Here is a 14,319-nt window from a genome sequence, read left to right on the forward strand (position 1 = left end):
CCAATAACATATAGTATGCTTTAAAAAAAAAAAAAAAACACATTTGTTTTTCTTCTCCCCAACATGACTGGTTCAAATCTATATGACAGCACTAATGCCTGGTAGACCCAGCACTGTCACATGGGGTTGGTTGAGAGCCCTCAAATCAAGTTCTAACAAGTCACACTTCAGAGTTCAGACAGGGGTGTCTTTACTCTGTATCGACGGGTGGACAGCATGGTAGGGTAAAGAAGAAAAAGTGAGTATATGCAGCTGAGCAAGGGAAGTTAGGCGACACATTGCTTTGCTTTTTGTGGAAAAGAAAGCACAGTAGTTTTTAAGTAAATTGTGAATGTATTTACACAATTACAAGCCTTTTTTTTTTTAATATATGTAGAGATGTATACATTTGGCACAGAGATCCTACAGAGAGGTTCCTTATAATGTGCGTCTAAGCTGCATCAAACTAATATTCTATTCCTATCTTACTCTGCTTAACAATACTAAAGGTATCTACCAAATACAAAGTGGATCGATTTCGCTCATTTACCCGATTTATATATTTAGATTGTGGGGAAGGAGCAGTTAAATACAACCACTGTGTAGCATTGTAACAGAGGATGCAGAAATGGAGTATCGGCAAATGTGGCTTCCCCATCCATGAACAATGTCTGACCGTGTTTTTCAAAAAATGTAAAACTATTCCCTTAAAAACTGAAGTTTAGCCAATCTGTAGGGATGCAACACAAATCACATGATTTATCTGCAATGGTGCATATCCTGTCTTGTAAGCTGCTGCTTCACGTAAAAACCCTTGCTTTATTCAGCTGGATACTGGCCAGAGCAGCAATCTTTCCAGTGTCAGGGGTTAACAGCAGTACCTACAAGTATGAAGGACTTGCTCAATCGCCCTCTGCTTTCTGTCCACCCCGCCATTAACAGAGCTAACATCATAATGCCTTCTTTAAATAGAGGAGGTGCGGATGAATGACAGGATCTACCCTGCACATTCACAGAAAAGTGGGCTACCTTACCTTTTGAGCACTGAAGGGTGAAGCAGAGGGTCACAGGAGTCACCACTGAATGCTACTGCACTAAAGAGACTTTTATGCAGCACTTTTTTGCACTCTAGTCACGTTTTATATGGACTGTCACCATCACTACCAGTGTTATTTATTTAATATTAATTAATATATATTGGCTTATTGTTCATATTATTATTATTTCTACATTTTTTATAAGTTTATATTGCCATTTCACATTTGAGGTATTGGAGTGATCCACACTCACTTTTTTTCACTTACCTATATTGTTGAATTATCTATTGATTGAGTTGTCCATTTAGTTAGCACAGGTTAGCGCAGTATTTTTCTCCTTCACATTTTCCCAGATCACTATTTATAGTGCACCTGATTACTTTGCTGCTTCCCTTAGACACCGAATTATATATTTTTTCAGCACCTAGGCGCGATTATACACAAATTTCTTTACATTCACAGAAAGCATTGTATTGTAGGACAATAATATTACAAGTTCTGTAAATAGTGGAGGGAGTAGAAAGGGACAGGCGAGTTGCAAAAGTCCTTCACACTCGCAGCTGCTGCTAACCTCTGCAGTGCTGGAAGATCACCTCTCTGGATCATAAGCGGCATGGTATAAAGCGGCATAAAGGAAGGATTTTTATAATAAGTAGCAGCTTGCAGGACACGGGATACACATTATTACAGGCAATTAATGTGTTTGGTGCTGTATCCTAAAGAAAAAACAAAACTAAAACTTCACCTTTAGGACCTGTTCGCACCACAGTTTCTGAGTTCCAGATACGTTTTTGCATACATGTTTACACACATTTTTTCTGTGTTTTCGATGCATTCCAGTGCGTTTTTTTCCTTTTTATTTTGACACTTGAAAAATCTTTAACTTAAGGACAATGTGCCTTCTGGTGCGTTTACATGCATTTTGCTGAATTCCAGATGAAAAAAAAAAAATGCAGCAGGTTCTATTGCTGTTGACTGCACTGTAATTGATCACACTGGTGTGAACGAGGGCCATTGGAATACATGGAAAATACTGTGCATGCATTTTTGATGTGATTTAAAAATGCACTGGAAAGCATCTGGTGTGAACCAGCCCTAAAGGATTTCGGATCTTTTGCTAGAAAGTTATGCTGGTACAGCTACTGTTACTTAGGCCATCTCACCTGTTTCACCTCTAGTCGCAGAGATTCCAAGGTCTGTGATTTTCCATCCTGCAGGATGTTCAGCTTTGACTTGGCCAAGTGAAGTGGGGTTCGGCCTGCACGATCCAAGGCATCCACTCTGGCACCTTGAGATAAGCAAAAGAATGCATACTCCAATTTATGTAACATATTTTATACCCTGTAATGGAGATTTTGGACAATAGGCATACAAAAAGATCTCTTACCTCCACGTAAAAGGGTTGTAATTACCGGAACATGGCTCGTACATGCAGCTGGGGGGGGGGGGGGGGGGTAGGAGAGAGGAAAGAATTAATAATACATAGTAGAAGTGAAGGCTATGAAATACAGAGCAATATGAGAGAACTACAGGATGTGTCATACCCAAGTGTAATGGAGTATTCCCTAGTCCATCTCTCTGGTTTGGATCAGCCCCATGGTCTAAAAGCATATGTACTGAAAAACAGAGCAAAATATATATTTATATATAAATTTATTAAGTGTTGTGTAGCAACATAAATCCTTGTCAGTTCTACCTTCACATTGGCAGTCAATTTTGGGAAAAAGCACTTTTCATTTGTTACGTGTTCACACACCATGCAAAAAATTTATAATCATATATTTCTAACCTTTCTAGTTGTTTCTTTGGAGCAGGCCCTTGGGCAGAATGCTAGCTACTTTGAAAAATTTGAAAGTGCATGTAAAGGGACTAATTAGGGGTAGGGTGAGTTTCCTCATTACCATACAAAGCAGAACCTAAGCCCTGAGATCTTTAACGCTTTGTTAGGACTGAGGATTTAAATCTAGTTTACAACTAATGAGGTCTACCTGCACAGTAGAGACAGGGTGAATTATGGTAAACATTAACTCCCCAGCCCACTCCTAAACATTGCACGTTACAAAAAAGCTCCAGTTTTGGAGTTCTTAGAAATAAGCAAGTGAAATTGTAAGCAGCATTTTTTAAATACATACGTCATATAAACATAAAATAAAATATATAGTAGGCATTATCCCAGTTTGATTGCAAAAGTGGAAATACACCTAAAATACATTCCTGCAAAACATTACCTTTGAACCAATCTGTTTAAAAATATTACAAAACCACCATAGATTCCTGTCTTTTTCAAAACAGAAAAAGGTAGAAATCTGCAACAAAAATGTATTAAAATTCTTCAAATGTACACACATCACACAAAGGGGAAATTGTTCATTACACTTTAAAGCGGAGTTCCACCCAGGGGATACTTTTTTTAATAAAAATACCCTTGGGACAGTCAGGGCTAGTACATTCCACAATGGCTAGCCTCTGATCTGTCCCGGGTTGCACTTACCTTTTAGGAGAAATACTTACCTTGAAAAAGTATTCTCCAGGGCTGCCATCTCAGGTGTGGGCAGCTTGAAGCCAGCGCGATCCTCTTTGGTGTCCTCTTCCTTCTTCTTCGGTCCCACGATGCACTGCACCGGCCCCGCCGTCACTTCCGGTGCGCGCGCGTCATCCCTCCACAGCTTCTGGGCATGCCCAGAAGCTGTTTAGAAGGGAATGACGCGCGCGCACCGGAACTGACGTCGGGGTCGGTGCAGGCGCATTGATTCCTGGGAGCGATGACGTTCAGCTCCCAGGAATCATTGCAAAAGCCAGGAAGTGACGAATCGCCGTGGCCGCCGAGGGGAGGAAGAAGGAAGTAAGGTAAGTATATTTTCTCTACCAGGTAAGTAAGAAAAAAAAAAAATTGCGATTATCCATTTGTTTTTCAGGTGACCCGGAGCGAGAAGATGGAGGTAAGTGTAAATTTAGGGTGGAACTCCACTTTAAGAGATTTTATGACACAAGAAAAAATACTTGTCAACTATGGTCTCCATTATTAAACCCTTTGTGGATTGAAATGTGATGGAGTGGGAGGTGGACAGACAGCACTATATGTTGCAAATCCTCCATTTTGTTTATAGCAAAGCTGGTTTTACATCAGTGATGGCATCAGTGTGCTTCCTGTTCATTTCTACTTCATAAGACCATCCTTCCTCCTCCTCCACTGAGCAAAATTCATTCATTGAAGACACTGCCTGTAACATGACCTGTGAATGAGGGAAAGATCCTCTGACTGACCAGACTTTCCCCCATTTAAAGATCCTGTTAGAGGCCGTGAGATCATTTTTTTTTTACTCTCCCGCTCTCTACGATAGTCGGAGGTGCTGGTGAGGGGAGAGCGAGAGAAAAAAAAAAAAAAGGAGAGAAAGAAAGAGAGAAAGAAAGAAAGAGAGAAAGAAAGAAAGAGAGAAAGAAAGAGAGAAAGAGAGAAAGAGAGAAAGAAAGAGAGAAAGAGAGAGGAGAGAGGAGAGAGGAGAGAGGAGAGAGGAGAGAGGAGAGAGGAGAGAGGAGAGAGAGAGAGAGAGAGAGAGAGAGAGAGAGAGAGAGAGACTGACTCAGCTTTGAGAGGCTAGGTCAGCGTGTTCGGCTGCCGGAAAGGAGACACGAACCGTGGACAGGACATAGGAAAAGGGCAGCTGTAGGTCCATGAGGAACAGAGCTCATACAGCTCACAGGGACTAAAACATGCCCCCGACAGTTTGCCCAAGAAGAGGACAGAGAAACTTTTGAGAACCTAGAATATTTCTCTTACATCCGACAGTCGCCGCCCACTCATACAGTCTTCACCAATGGGTATTGACTTCCTCTCCGCAGGAGTAGCTAGGCATAAGACTTGTTAAAAACAAAAGCATTTAACATAGACACACCCATGGGGGCTGTCCCACTGGTCAATACCCCCCTGCAGTAAGCCATCCCACTTCAGTTTGTCTTCTGCCTAGCGTTAGGAGTAGATAGGCTTCCCTGAGCTGGAGCTACAGTCTCAGCCTTCTAATCTTTTTCTTATGATTTTTATTTGCAAGAATGTCATTTTTCAAGTATTAACCTGCCACACACAAAAGAGATATCGGACCCCCAATATCTCTTTTGGAATGCAATAATCAAGACCACACTGAACAAACAGAGACAGAGAAAAGCCAGATATAGCTCTATAAGGCACTGGACTGGTGAGTTATTCTGAGTTACTCTCTTCCGAAGTCTTTTTCCATACACCTTTATAATTGCTGTGATTACATAATTTCTGCAACTCTGAGGTTGGGACCAGCCCCCCCCCCCCCAAACTGCAGGAGGACTGTTTGGAATGAAGGTGCAGTGGGGGGTTGGGAGGAAAAAAGGGGATCGGCAAAGCGAGACTAAAAGTCAAAGAGGTCATATATATTTTAAGGAAAGAAGGTGAAAAGGGAAAAGAAAGCAAGATAAATAATAAAAATGAAGGGTAAAACGGCAAAAACAAGCAGAGCAACAAAGTCACCCATAAAAAACTCAAGTCCAGGAACAATAAAAAAAATATATATGTCTCAAGGAGAGAGCCATCAGAAGTTTATAGCAGGAAATCAGCCAGGAACTCGCGCAAAACAAACACCATGAAATAATAAAAATAATATAACAGTCGGTTCAAAGGCATTAAGTCAATTGAAAGGAGTTATGGAGATAGAAAGCGATAATGAAATAGAACTTATTGAAGATCAAAGCTCTAAAACACAATTACCGACAACAGAAATGGCAGACATGTTTGCGAAGTTACAGAACTCTTTGAAAACTGAAATGGCAACACTACACTGAGACCTGGGCCAGATGCTTAGGCGAGTAAAAGAAACAGAAAAGAGACTGGAGATCCATACACAAGAAATAAAAGAGCTAAAAAAATGAAATGAAAAATCTACATAAAGAACACAGGGACACGACATACAAATTAGAGGACCAAGAAAACCGAGATAGAAGAAAAAAAACTTGAGAATCCGTGGCATCCCAGAAATAACGCTAAAAGAAGATCTAACAGAAACAATAAGGAGAATATTTAATCTGTTACCAAGTAGACAAATATCAGATCCATTAAAAATTGAAAGAGCGCACAGGATAAGAAGGACACAGGACATCCTAGTCGAGACCCCAAGAAATGTAATTGTAAGGTTTCACAATTATGAAGACAAGGCCCAAATATGGGGTAATCTGAGAAGTCCTCCACTGAAATATGAACATGCAAACCTCCAGATTTTTGCCGATCACAAGAGACTGTCACAGTTCTATGGATGTGAGCCCACAGGTGAGCAGGTGACACGGGATTCCCCAGGGCGTGGAATCTAAGGGCCAGCCGGTGTTCTGCCAGGGACCCCCTCACGGGAGTTTGGACTTAGCTGCGTGCTGACTAGAGATTGACCGATTATCGGCAAGCCGTTATATCGAGGGCCGATCTGCACTTTCCCCAATATATTGGAATCGGCCCCTGAGGTTACCGATATTTCGGGAAAGTGCTTGTACCGGAGTGATGCCTGCAGCTAGAGCCATCACCCCGGTACTGGCGTCCATAGCCGACGGTCGGCTGTCTTGTAATGACAACCGATGCGGCTGAGAAGCCGCTCGGCTGTCATTACAAGGAGCAGTAGGGGATGTTCCCCCCTCCCGCCACCTTCCACGGCTCGCCTGGATCTCCCATCACACCGGGAGACCCGGGCAACCATTGTGCACGGCCGCCGAAGAGAAGACCTGATCAAAACCGCATTCAGGTCTGATCGGGTCTCCATGTAAAAACCCAGAAGTTTTTACCTGGAGATCATGACATTACTTCCGGGTACTCGGCGCCAAATTAAAAAAAAAATGCCAGATTCTAAACAGCCAAACTTGGCGTTTTGAATTCTTTTAAGTGCAGAGGAGGGGTTTGGGGGTCTTTTAGACCCCCAAATTCCTCCACAAGAGTACCTGTAAAAAAAAAAAAATATATATATTTTAATGTACGAAAATATCGGCCGATACTGATATGCGATGACCAAAATATCGGGATCTGCAATAAAAAAAAAAACGATATCAGTCTATCACTAGTGCCGACCCCAGGTCCCGACCCCCAGGTTCACCCTGCTCACGAGGAGAGTTCCCAAAGACATGGTGCAGGCACGGATGGATGGATCAGGGCAGGCATTAGACAAACAAACAATCAGGAGAACTAGCCGGGTTGGTACACAAGAGAACAGTCCACAAGAAGTCAGGTAGGAAAGATAACACGGAAGGACCACAGGAACAAAATGTTGCTCAAGCAACTAGAAACTGGGAATTAAAAATAGGGAGACACATGGGAGGCTGTACAGGAAGTAGCTGGAAGGAAGTTATATTAACCATCAGCTGAAGCAGGTGACACCCATAGCTGCTAAGTCAGTGCAGCAAGAGCAGAGCACAGGCTTGTGGAACCGCAGGTGCAAGCAGACCTACAGCAGCGAAAGGTAAAAAACGTATGCAAACAGAAAGACACAGATCATCTCAGCCGCAGATCTGTGACAGAGACATTAAAGAGAAGATTTCCTAAACCCCTTTTGAAACAAATGAGAAAACAAGATATACAATAAAACTAGGGATTCCCTGCAGAAAGAGGGATGCCCAGCAAGGCTAGAGAGCTTCAGGAAATGTGGAAAATTAGATCTTGCCGTACCAGGAGATCCCCGGTTGGAAAGATGCCAAAAGAGAAAAAAAAAGAACAAAATGGAAGATAGACAATGGGTCCAAGTTGGACGGAAGAAAAAATAGACACCAAAAAAAGGGGTATAGACTAGAACAATTTGAACAGAGCAATAGAGGTGCTGGGAGGGGGGAGGGAATTGACAGAGAATATAAGCTATTCGGTGGGAAATATGGGCACCCAATGAGCTCTGAGCCTTCATCCCTAGTGAGAAAGGGAGGGAGGTTCAGAAAAGGCACCAGCCAGAGTTCCACCCTGTGTAGGAAGAGTAGATGGGCTGGAAAGATCCCAAGGGGGGGAAGAAGGTATCTACTCAAAGGCCAGAGGTGGGTCAAAACTTAATAAACAAGATCATTAGTAATGGAGTGGTAAGGGAGTTGGGTGGGAGAAGGGTTTGGGGAGAGAATACATGGTAGCGGAATTTTGGAAAACTCCTCCACTCTTATATCTCCTTCTCAGTTTGCATGGGCCCTCTTTATTTGTTTTGGAGGACAAATCCTCTCTCAACCTTCATGTCCACCCAAGGGGGGACATGGGGATAGAGAAAGAGGAATGATTAGAGGCAGAGACAGAAAGAAGATAGAATGGTAGAACTAAAATTTATAACAATGTAACAGGATTAAATAGCCCAGCGAAGAAACATAAGATCTTAAAAGAAAATAAATAAAAATATACTCTGTAAATATAATATTTCTACAAGAGACACACATAGCACAAGATTCAAATGTAAAACTATACTCAAAACCTCATCCGACATCGTACTACGGAGATTCTCCAACTAAAAAAGCAAAAGGAGTGGCAATAGGGATGGCAAGAGAGGTGAAGTTTATATTAAAGGATCGAAAGGTAGATCCAGAAGGCAGATTTCGATTTATAATGGGGACATTACAAGGTGTGGGGTATACATTGGCAAATGTCTACTGCCCTAACAAGAACCCGACAGGGCATCAGAGAAGTTCTGGATAAGTTGGACTATAGAAGGGGCCAAATAATCCTGGCAGGAGATTTACATTTCTGTATGGATCCAGGGACTGATAGTACATTGCATGGACTGGGGGCTAGAGACTATCAACTCAGGATGATAAATGAAAAAGAAACTACACCAATGCCAGTTGGTAGACGTGTGGAGAGTGCAGCACCCTGGGATAAAGAATTATGCTTTCTACTTCCCAGTGTACGGGACGTATTCAAGGCTGGATCATATAATGGTAGAGCACAGAGGGTTGGAGTCAGTAAGAAAAACATAAATAGAAATAATGACATTGTCAGATCATGCCCCAGTTATAATGAATTTTAAATGAGGGGAAATCAAGAAAAAAGGAGTACCTGGAGATTGAATGAAGACCTAATATAGGATAAAAAGATAGAAGATAGAATTAGATTCAGCTAAATGAAACACCAGGAATGTCAGATGCCACAATATGGGAAGCCTATTAAGCCTATAATAGAAGAGCATTGATCTCACTAGGGGCTAGGAAGAAAAAAAAAAAAAGGAGGACAATCAATATGAAAAGATTAATAACAGAAATGTACAAGTTGGAACATAATAAAGAGAAAATGGATAGAGAAATACAGTGTGCCCTAGTACTAAGAAGAGATGAGCTTAAAGCGGAGTTCCACCCAAAAGTGGAACTTCCGCTTACCTGTCTCCTTGCCCCCACCCCCCCCCCCCCCGGTGGCACTTTTCAGGGGGGAGGAGGGAGTGGGTACCTGCCAATTACTTTGCGTGTGCGCAGCAGGGAACTGGCCCTTAAGCCGCAAGGCTTCACTCCCGAGTCCCCTTACCGGCAATGGCAGCGGCAGCACCCGACAGCAACATCAGCTGCGGTGCCGACATCGCTGGACTCCAGGACAGGTAAGTGTCCTAATATTAAAAGTCAACAGCTACAGTCAGTGGTGTATTTAGGTTTTGTGCTTCCCTAGGCCTGACTAAACTTGTGCACACCCTAATTGAAATATGACCTACCCCTTCCTGTAAAGGCCCCACTCCTTTCTGTTTATAAGAGCAAGTGAGGTAATTGGCGCTGCCTAAAATTGTATAAAAAATAGGATAAACAATAAAACCAATGAATAGTATATAGAGGATTTCTCAGATAAAATGTGAAACAGCAATTCAATATATAGGGAATCTCCCAGATATAAATATAAAGTGCAAGGCAATAAATTAATATAGTCACAGATCAATATATATATGCACATATGATTTAAAACATATATGGTGCAAATGGTGCAAAAAAAGTGCGCAAACCCCAATAAAATTAATTGAAGTGAAATATAATAAATATATATGTAAATATATAGGTTTACAAAGAAACAACACTTTAAAATTGAGTCATTTGCACTAATCAGCACCTTAGCACCATTCACTACTACTATAGATTATCTTTGATTATACTGCACTTTATTCTGCAATTGATTATATTTATTATATTTATTGCACCTATTCACCTATCATATTTATACATCTCCTATGATATTGTTGCACAGTTATTTTTTTCACAGATTAAGTTTAACATTTATTTCTGTTTATTCACTGATCAGATACCCCACTGGCTAATTTCACTTCAATTAATTTTACTGGGGTTTGCGCACTTTTTTTGCACCATCCAAATCATATGTGCATATATATTGATCTGTGACTATATTAATTTATTGCCTTGCACTTTATATTTATATCTATTTATATCTGGGAGATTCCCTATATATTGAATTGCTGTTTCACATTTTATCTGAGAAATCCTCTATATACTATTCATTGGTTTTATTGTTTATCCTATTTTTTATACAATTTTAGGCAGCGCCAATTACCTCACTTGCTCTTATCATTTTAAATATTGACTTTATAGTCTATATTTTAGGGGTAGGCAGCAGCCTTTTTAAACATTTTCTCCATAGCGCAGATATTATCGTTTTTTACCATTTTCCTTTCTGTTTATGACCCGCCCTGTCATCTGTAAACCACAGACCACAATCACAGTCTATCACAGCCGCCTCATCAGTGGCCATCAGCGCAATACATCAGTGGCCATCAGTGCAATATATCAGTGGCCATCAGCGCAATATATCAGTGAAGCTTATCAGTGCTGCCTCGTGCTCATCAGTGCAGCCTCATCAGTGCAGCATATCAGTGCAGCCTCATTAGTGCCCATCAGTACCCACCATTGGCAACTCATTAGTGCCAATCAGTACAGCATATTAGTGCTGCCTTATCAGTGCAGCCCCATCAATTCTTTTAAGATATTTGGACTTGTGTTTGCTGCCACTGATTGTAACCATAGAATTATTTCACTTATTTGTATAATAAATAGGAAGTCCATAGTCATTATACAAATAAGTGAAATAATCAGTGGCAGCAAACACAAGTCAAAATGCAAATCAATATTCTCGCTCAAGGACAAGGATGTTTAACCACTTAACGTCTAGCCACGTAGAACTACGTCGGCTGACTTTAAGGGGTTATACCGGGATGATGCCTCTAGCTAGAGGCATCATCCCGGTACCGTGGTTTGAAGCCGACGGTCGGATTTCCGTCGGTAACGACCGATGCGGCTCGGGAGCCTCTCGATCGTTACTCGGGGGGAGGGAGGGGACGTTCCCCCCCCTCCCGTTGCCTTCCGTGGCTTTGCTCGGGGCTCCCGTCCCACCGGGAGCCCCGAGCACCCAGCCGGCACGTCCGCCGGCTGGATGGAGTCCCGATGAATGCCGGACACGGCAACGATCGAGTCTCCGATGACGTAACCCGGAGGCGGCGTCCATGACGTCACTTCCGGGTTACTGTGCTGCAAAAGGCGGCATATTTGAAAAACGGCTGTATGCAAAAATGCCGTTTTCGGCATTTTGCATACAGGGAAGTGTAGTGGAGGGGGTCTAGGGTCTTTTAGACCCTCGATCCCTCCATAAAGAGTACCTGTCACTACATATTGGTGTCACAAGGGATGTTTACATTGCTTGTGACAGCAATAAAAGTGATCAGATTTTTTTTTTTTAAAAACCTGTAATAAAGTTAAAAAAAAAAAGAAAAAATAAATAGGAAAAAAAAATAAAAAAATTTAGCAGCCCCCGTCACCGTTAGCTCGCGCACAAAAAAAAACGTATACGCAAGTCGAGCCGCGAATGAAATCGCTGTTCAAACCACACATGTGAGGTATCGCCGCAATCGCCAGAGTGTGGGCAATAATTAAAAAAAAAAGAGCTACACTCTAACTCTAAACTGGTAACCGTTAAATACATTTTAAGCGTCGCAGATTGAGATCTCTATTGACCGTAGTTTGTCGCCATCCCACGGGGGGGGCGCAATTTTAAACCGTAACATGTTGGGTATCTATTTACTCAGCGTGACATCATCTTTCACAATATACAAAAAAAAATGGGCTAACTTTACTGTTTAGTATTTTTTAAATGCAGTGAAATGTGATTTTTCAAATTTTTTCCAAAAAAATGGCGTTTTAACCACTTTACCACTAGAGCATTTTGCTGTCTTACGTCTGGGCCACTTTTTGCGATTCGGCGCTGTGCGACTTTAACTGAAAATTGCGTGGTCATGCGACGCCGTACCCAAACAAAATTTACGTCCTTTTTTTCCCACAAACAGAGCTTTCTTTTGGTGGTATTTGATCACCTGTGCGATTTTTACTTTTTGCGCTATAAACAAAAAAAGAGCGTTTATTTTGAAAAAATAACAATATTTTTCACATTTTTTTATATGAAATTCCCCCCAAAAAAGATGTAAAAACCAATTTTTTTTAAATTTTTTGGCCAATTTGTTTTCTGCTACCCATGTTTGGTAAAAAAAAAAAAAAAAAAAAATCGCAATAAGCGTATTTTGATTGGTTTGCGCAAAAGTTATTGCGTTTACTAACTAAGGGAAAGATTTAGGTCATTTTTGGGGTTTCTTTTTTTAACGAGTAATGGCGGCGATCTGCGATTTTTTTTGCGGGACTGCGACATTGCGGCGGACAAATCGGACCCCTGACTGACATTTTTGACACTTTTGGGGGTACCAGTGACATTACTGCAGTAATCAGTGCTATAAATATGCACTGTTACTGTAAAAATTACACTGGCAGGGAAGGGGTTAATTTTATTGGAGAGGGAGGGGTTAATGTATGCCTGGTGCTTACTGACGTGTGGGGGGGGGGGGAGGTGACTGTGTGAGACAGGGACAGATCGGATGTCCAGCTATGCTGAACAGTCCGATCTGTCACTCCCTGTCACTGAGGAGATCCGCCCGCTCTGTTTACACAGGCGGGCGGATCTTCAAACTGGATTCCCCGACGATCGGGGCAGAGCAGCGGCGATAGCCGCTGCTCCTCCCCTGGCCCGACTCCCGCTGTGAATGAAAACAGCGGGAGCGTGCCTCTGGCGGCGCGCGAGCGCCGCCTACAGGGGAGGAGTCTGGCGACGTAGGCCTACGTCGTCAGACCTACAAGAGCCACTTTGCCGCAGTAGTACTACGGTACTCAGCGGTAAAGTGGTTAAAGACCGCTGCGCAAATACCGCGTGACAAAAAATTTTGCAATGACCGACATTTTATTTTCCAGGGTCTTTGCTAAAAAAATATATATAATGTTTGGGGGTTTTAAGTAGTTTTCTAGCAAAAAATACTGATTTAAACTTGTAAACAAAAAGTGTCAAAAATAGGCTTAGTGGTAAAGTGGTTAAAGAAATGAAATTATATTATTGACATGATGCCTGCCATACCTGGGGGCGGAGGAGGGTATGCAGAGCACTAGGCTGCATTGCCACACTTATTAGCATTGGCGGCCGTCGGTCCAGTTGTATTAAGTGTGGTTGGCGGCCTGCGGTCTGTCCGAATGTCCTCACCGGCCGGTATTATCATACCGGCAGGAATAGTGTGACCGCTTTGTGGGGATGCCAGACTGACTTGCTTCCTGGACCCTGCCCTCCGGCCCAAATCGCCCCATAGTACTGGTACTATACTAAAAGCGTAGTGCAAGCCGGCAGGGTCCCTTTTCGTGTGGGAGCTGGTAGGAGGCTGTTCTTTTTTCATGCAGGGGAGGGGGGGTGCCGCTTTTTTTGCTGCCCCCCCTGCAAAGTGCTGCTCTAGGCCTGGGCCAAGATACAGCACTGGCTACAGTATGTGTTTAATGTTTGGGGGGGGGGGCGCACGCAACTCCACTTCGAAGACTTAATGGAACAGGAAACAGGTTTTCAATGGAATGGCCAAGGGTAGATATTTCTCCTGTATTGAATTGTAAATATATTGTCTTCCCTCATATTGTAAAGCGCTTTGTAAACTGTCGGCGCTATATAAATCCTGTATAATAAATAGGGAAACAACCCAGGAAAACCTCTAGCAAAAATATAAAAGCAAACAATTTCATACAAAAAAAAAAAAAACAACAATGGTAAAGGGGAGATAATGCATTCAACAACAGAAATAGCTAGGGCCTTCCAAAGTTACTATAGCATACTATATGCAGTGACACAGAAGTGATCACAAGAACCTGGAATGGAAAGATCACAAAAAATACAAAAATTACCTAATATCCCAGAAGAAAAATTGCAAAATTTTACAAGAAGATTCAATAACACAAGAGTAGATCAGTCTAGCAATAAAAAATACAGCAATAGGGGAGAGTCCAGGACCAATGG

The 14,319-nt window shown here is 42.1% G+C and overlaps 1 protein-coding gene across 1 annotated transcript in view; it reads right to left on the reverse strand.

Annotated features, from left to right (window-relative positions):
* ANKRD54 (ankyrin repeat domain 54) overlaps positions 1-14,319 on the reverse strand; it is a 57,226-nt gene that overhangs the window by 10,429 nt on the left and 32,478 nt on the right. The window contains exons 4-6 of the mRNA XM_082266604.1: positions 2,561-2,632; positions 2,404-2,451; positions 2,180-2,304 (exon numbers count right to left, since the gene is read on the reverse strand). Coding sequence (XP_082122730.1) covers positions 2,180-2,304; positions 2,404-2,451; positions 2,561-2,632 — 245 coding nt within the window. The remainder of the gene's footprint in view (positions 1-2,179; positions 2,305-2,403; positions 2,452-2,560; positions 2,633-14,319) is intronic.

This window comes from Pelophylax lessonae, assembly GCF_965119305.1.
Source record: "Pelophylax lessonae genome assembly, chromosome: 8".
Lineage (NCBI taxonomy): Eukaryota > Metazoa > Chordata > Amphibia > Anura > Ranidae > Pelophylax > Pelophylax lessonae.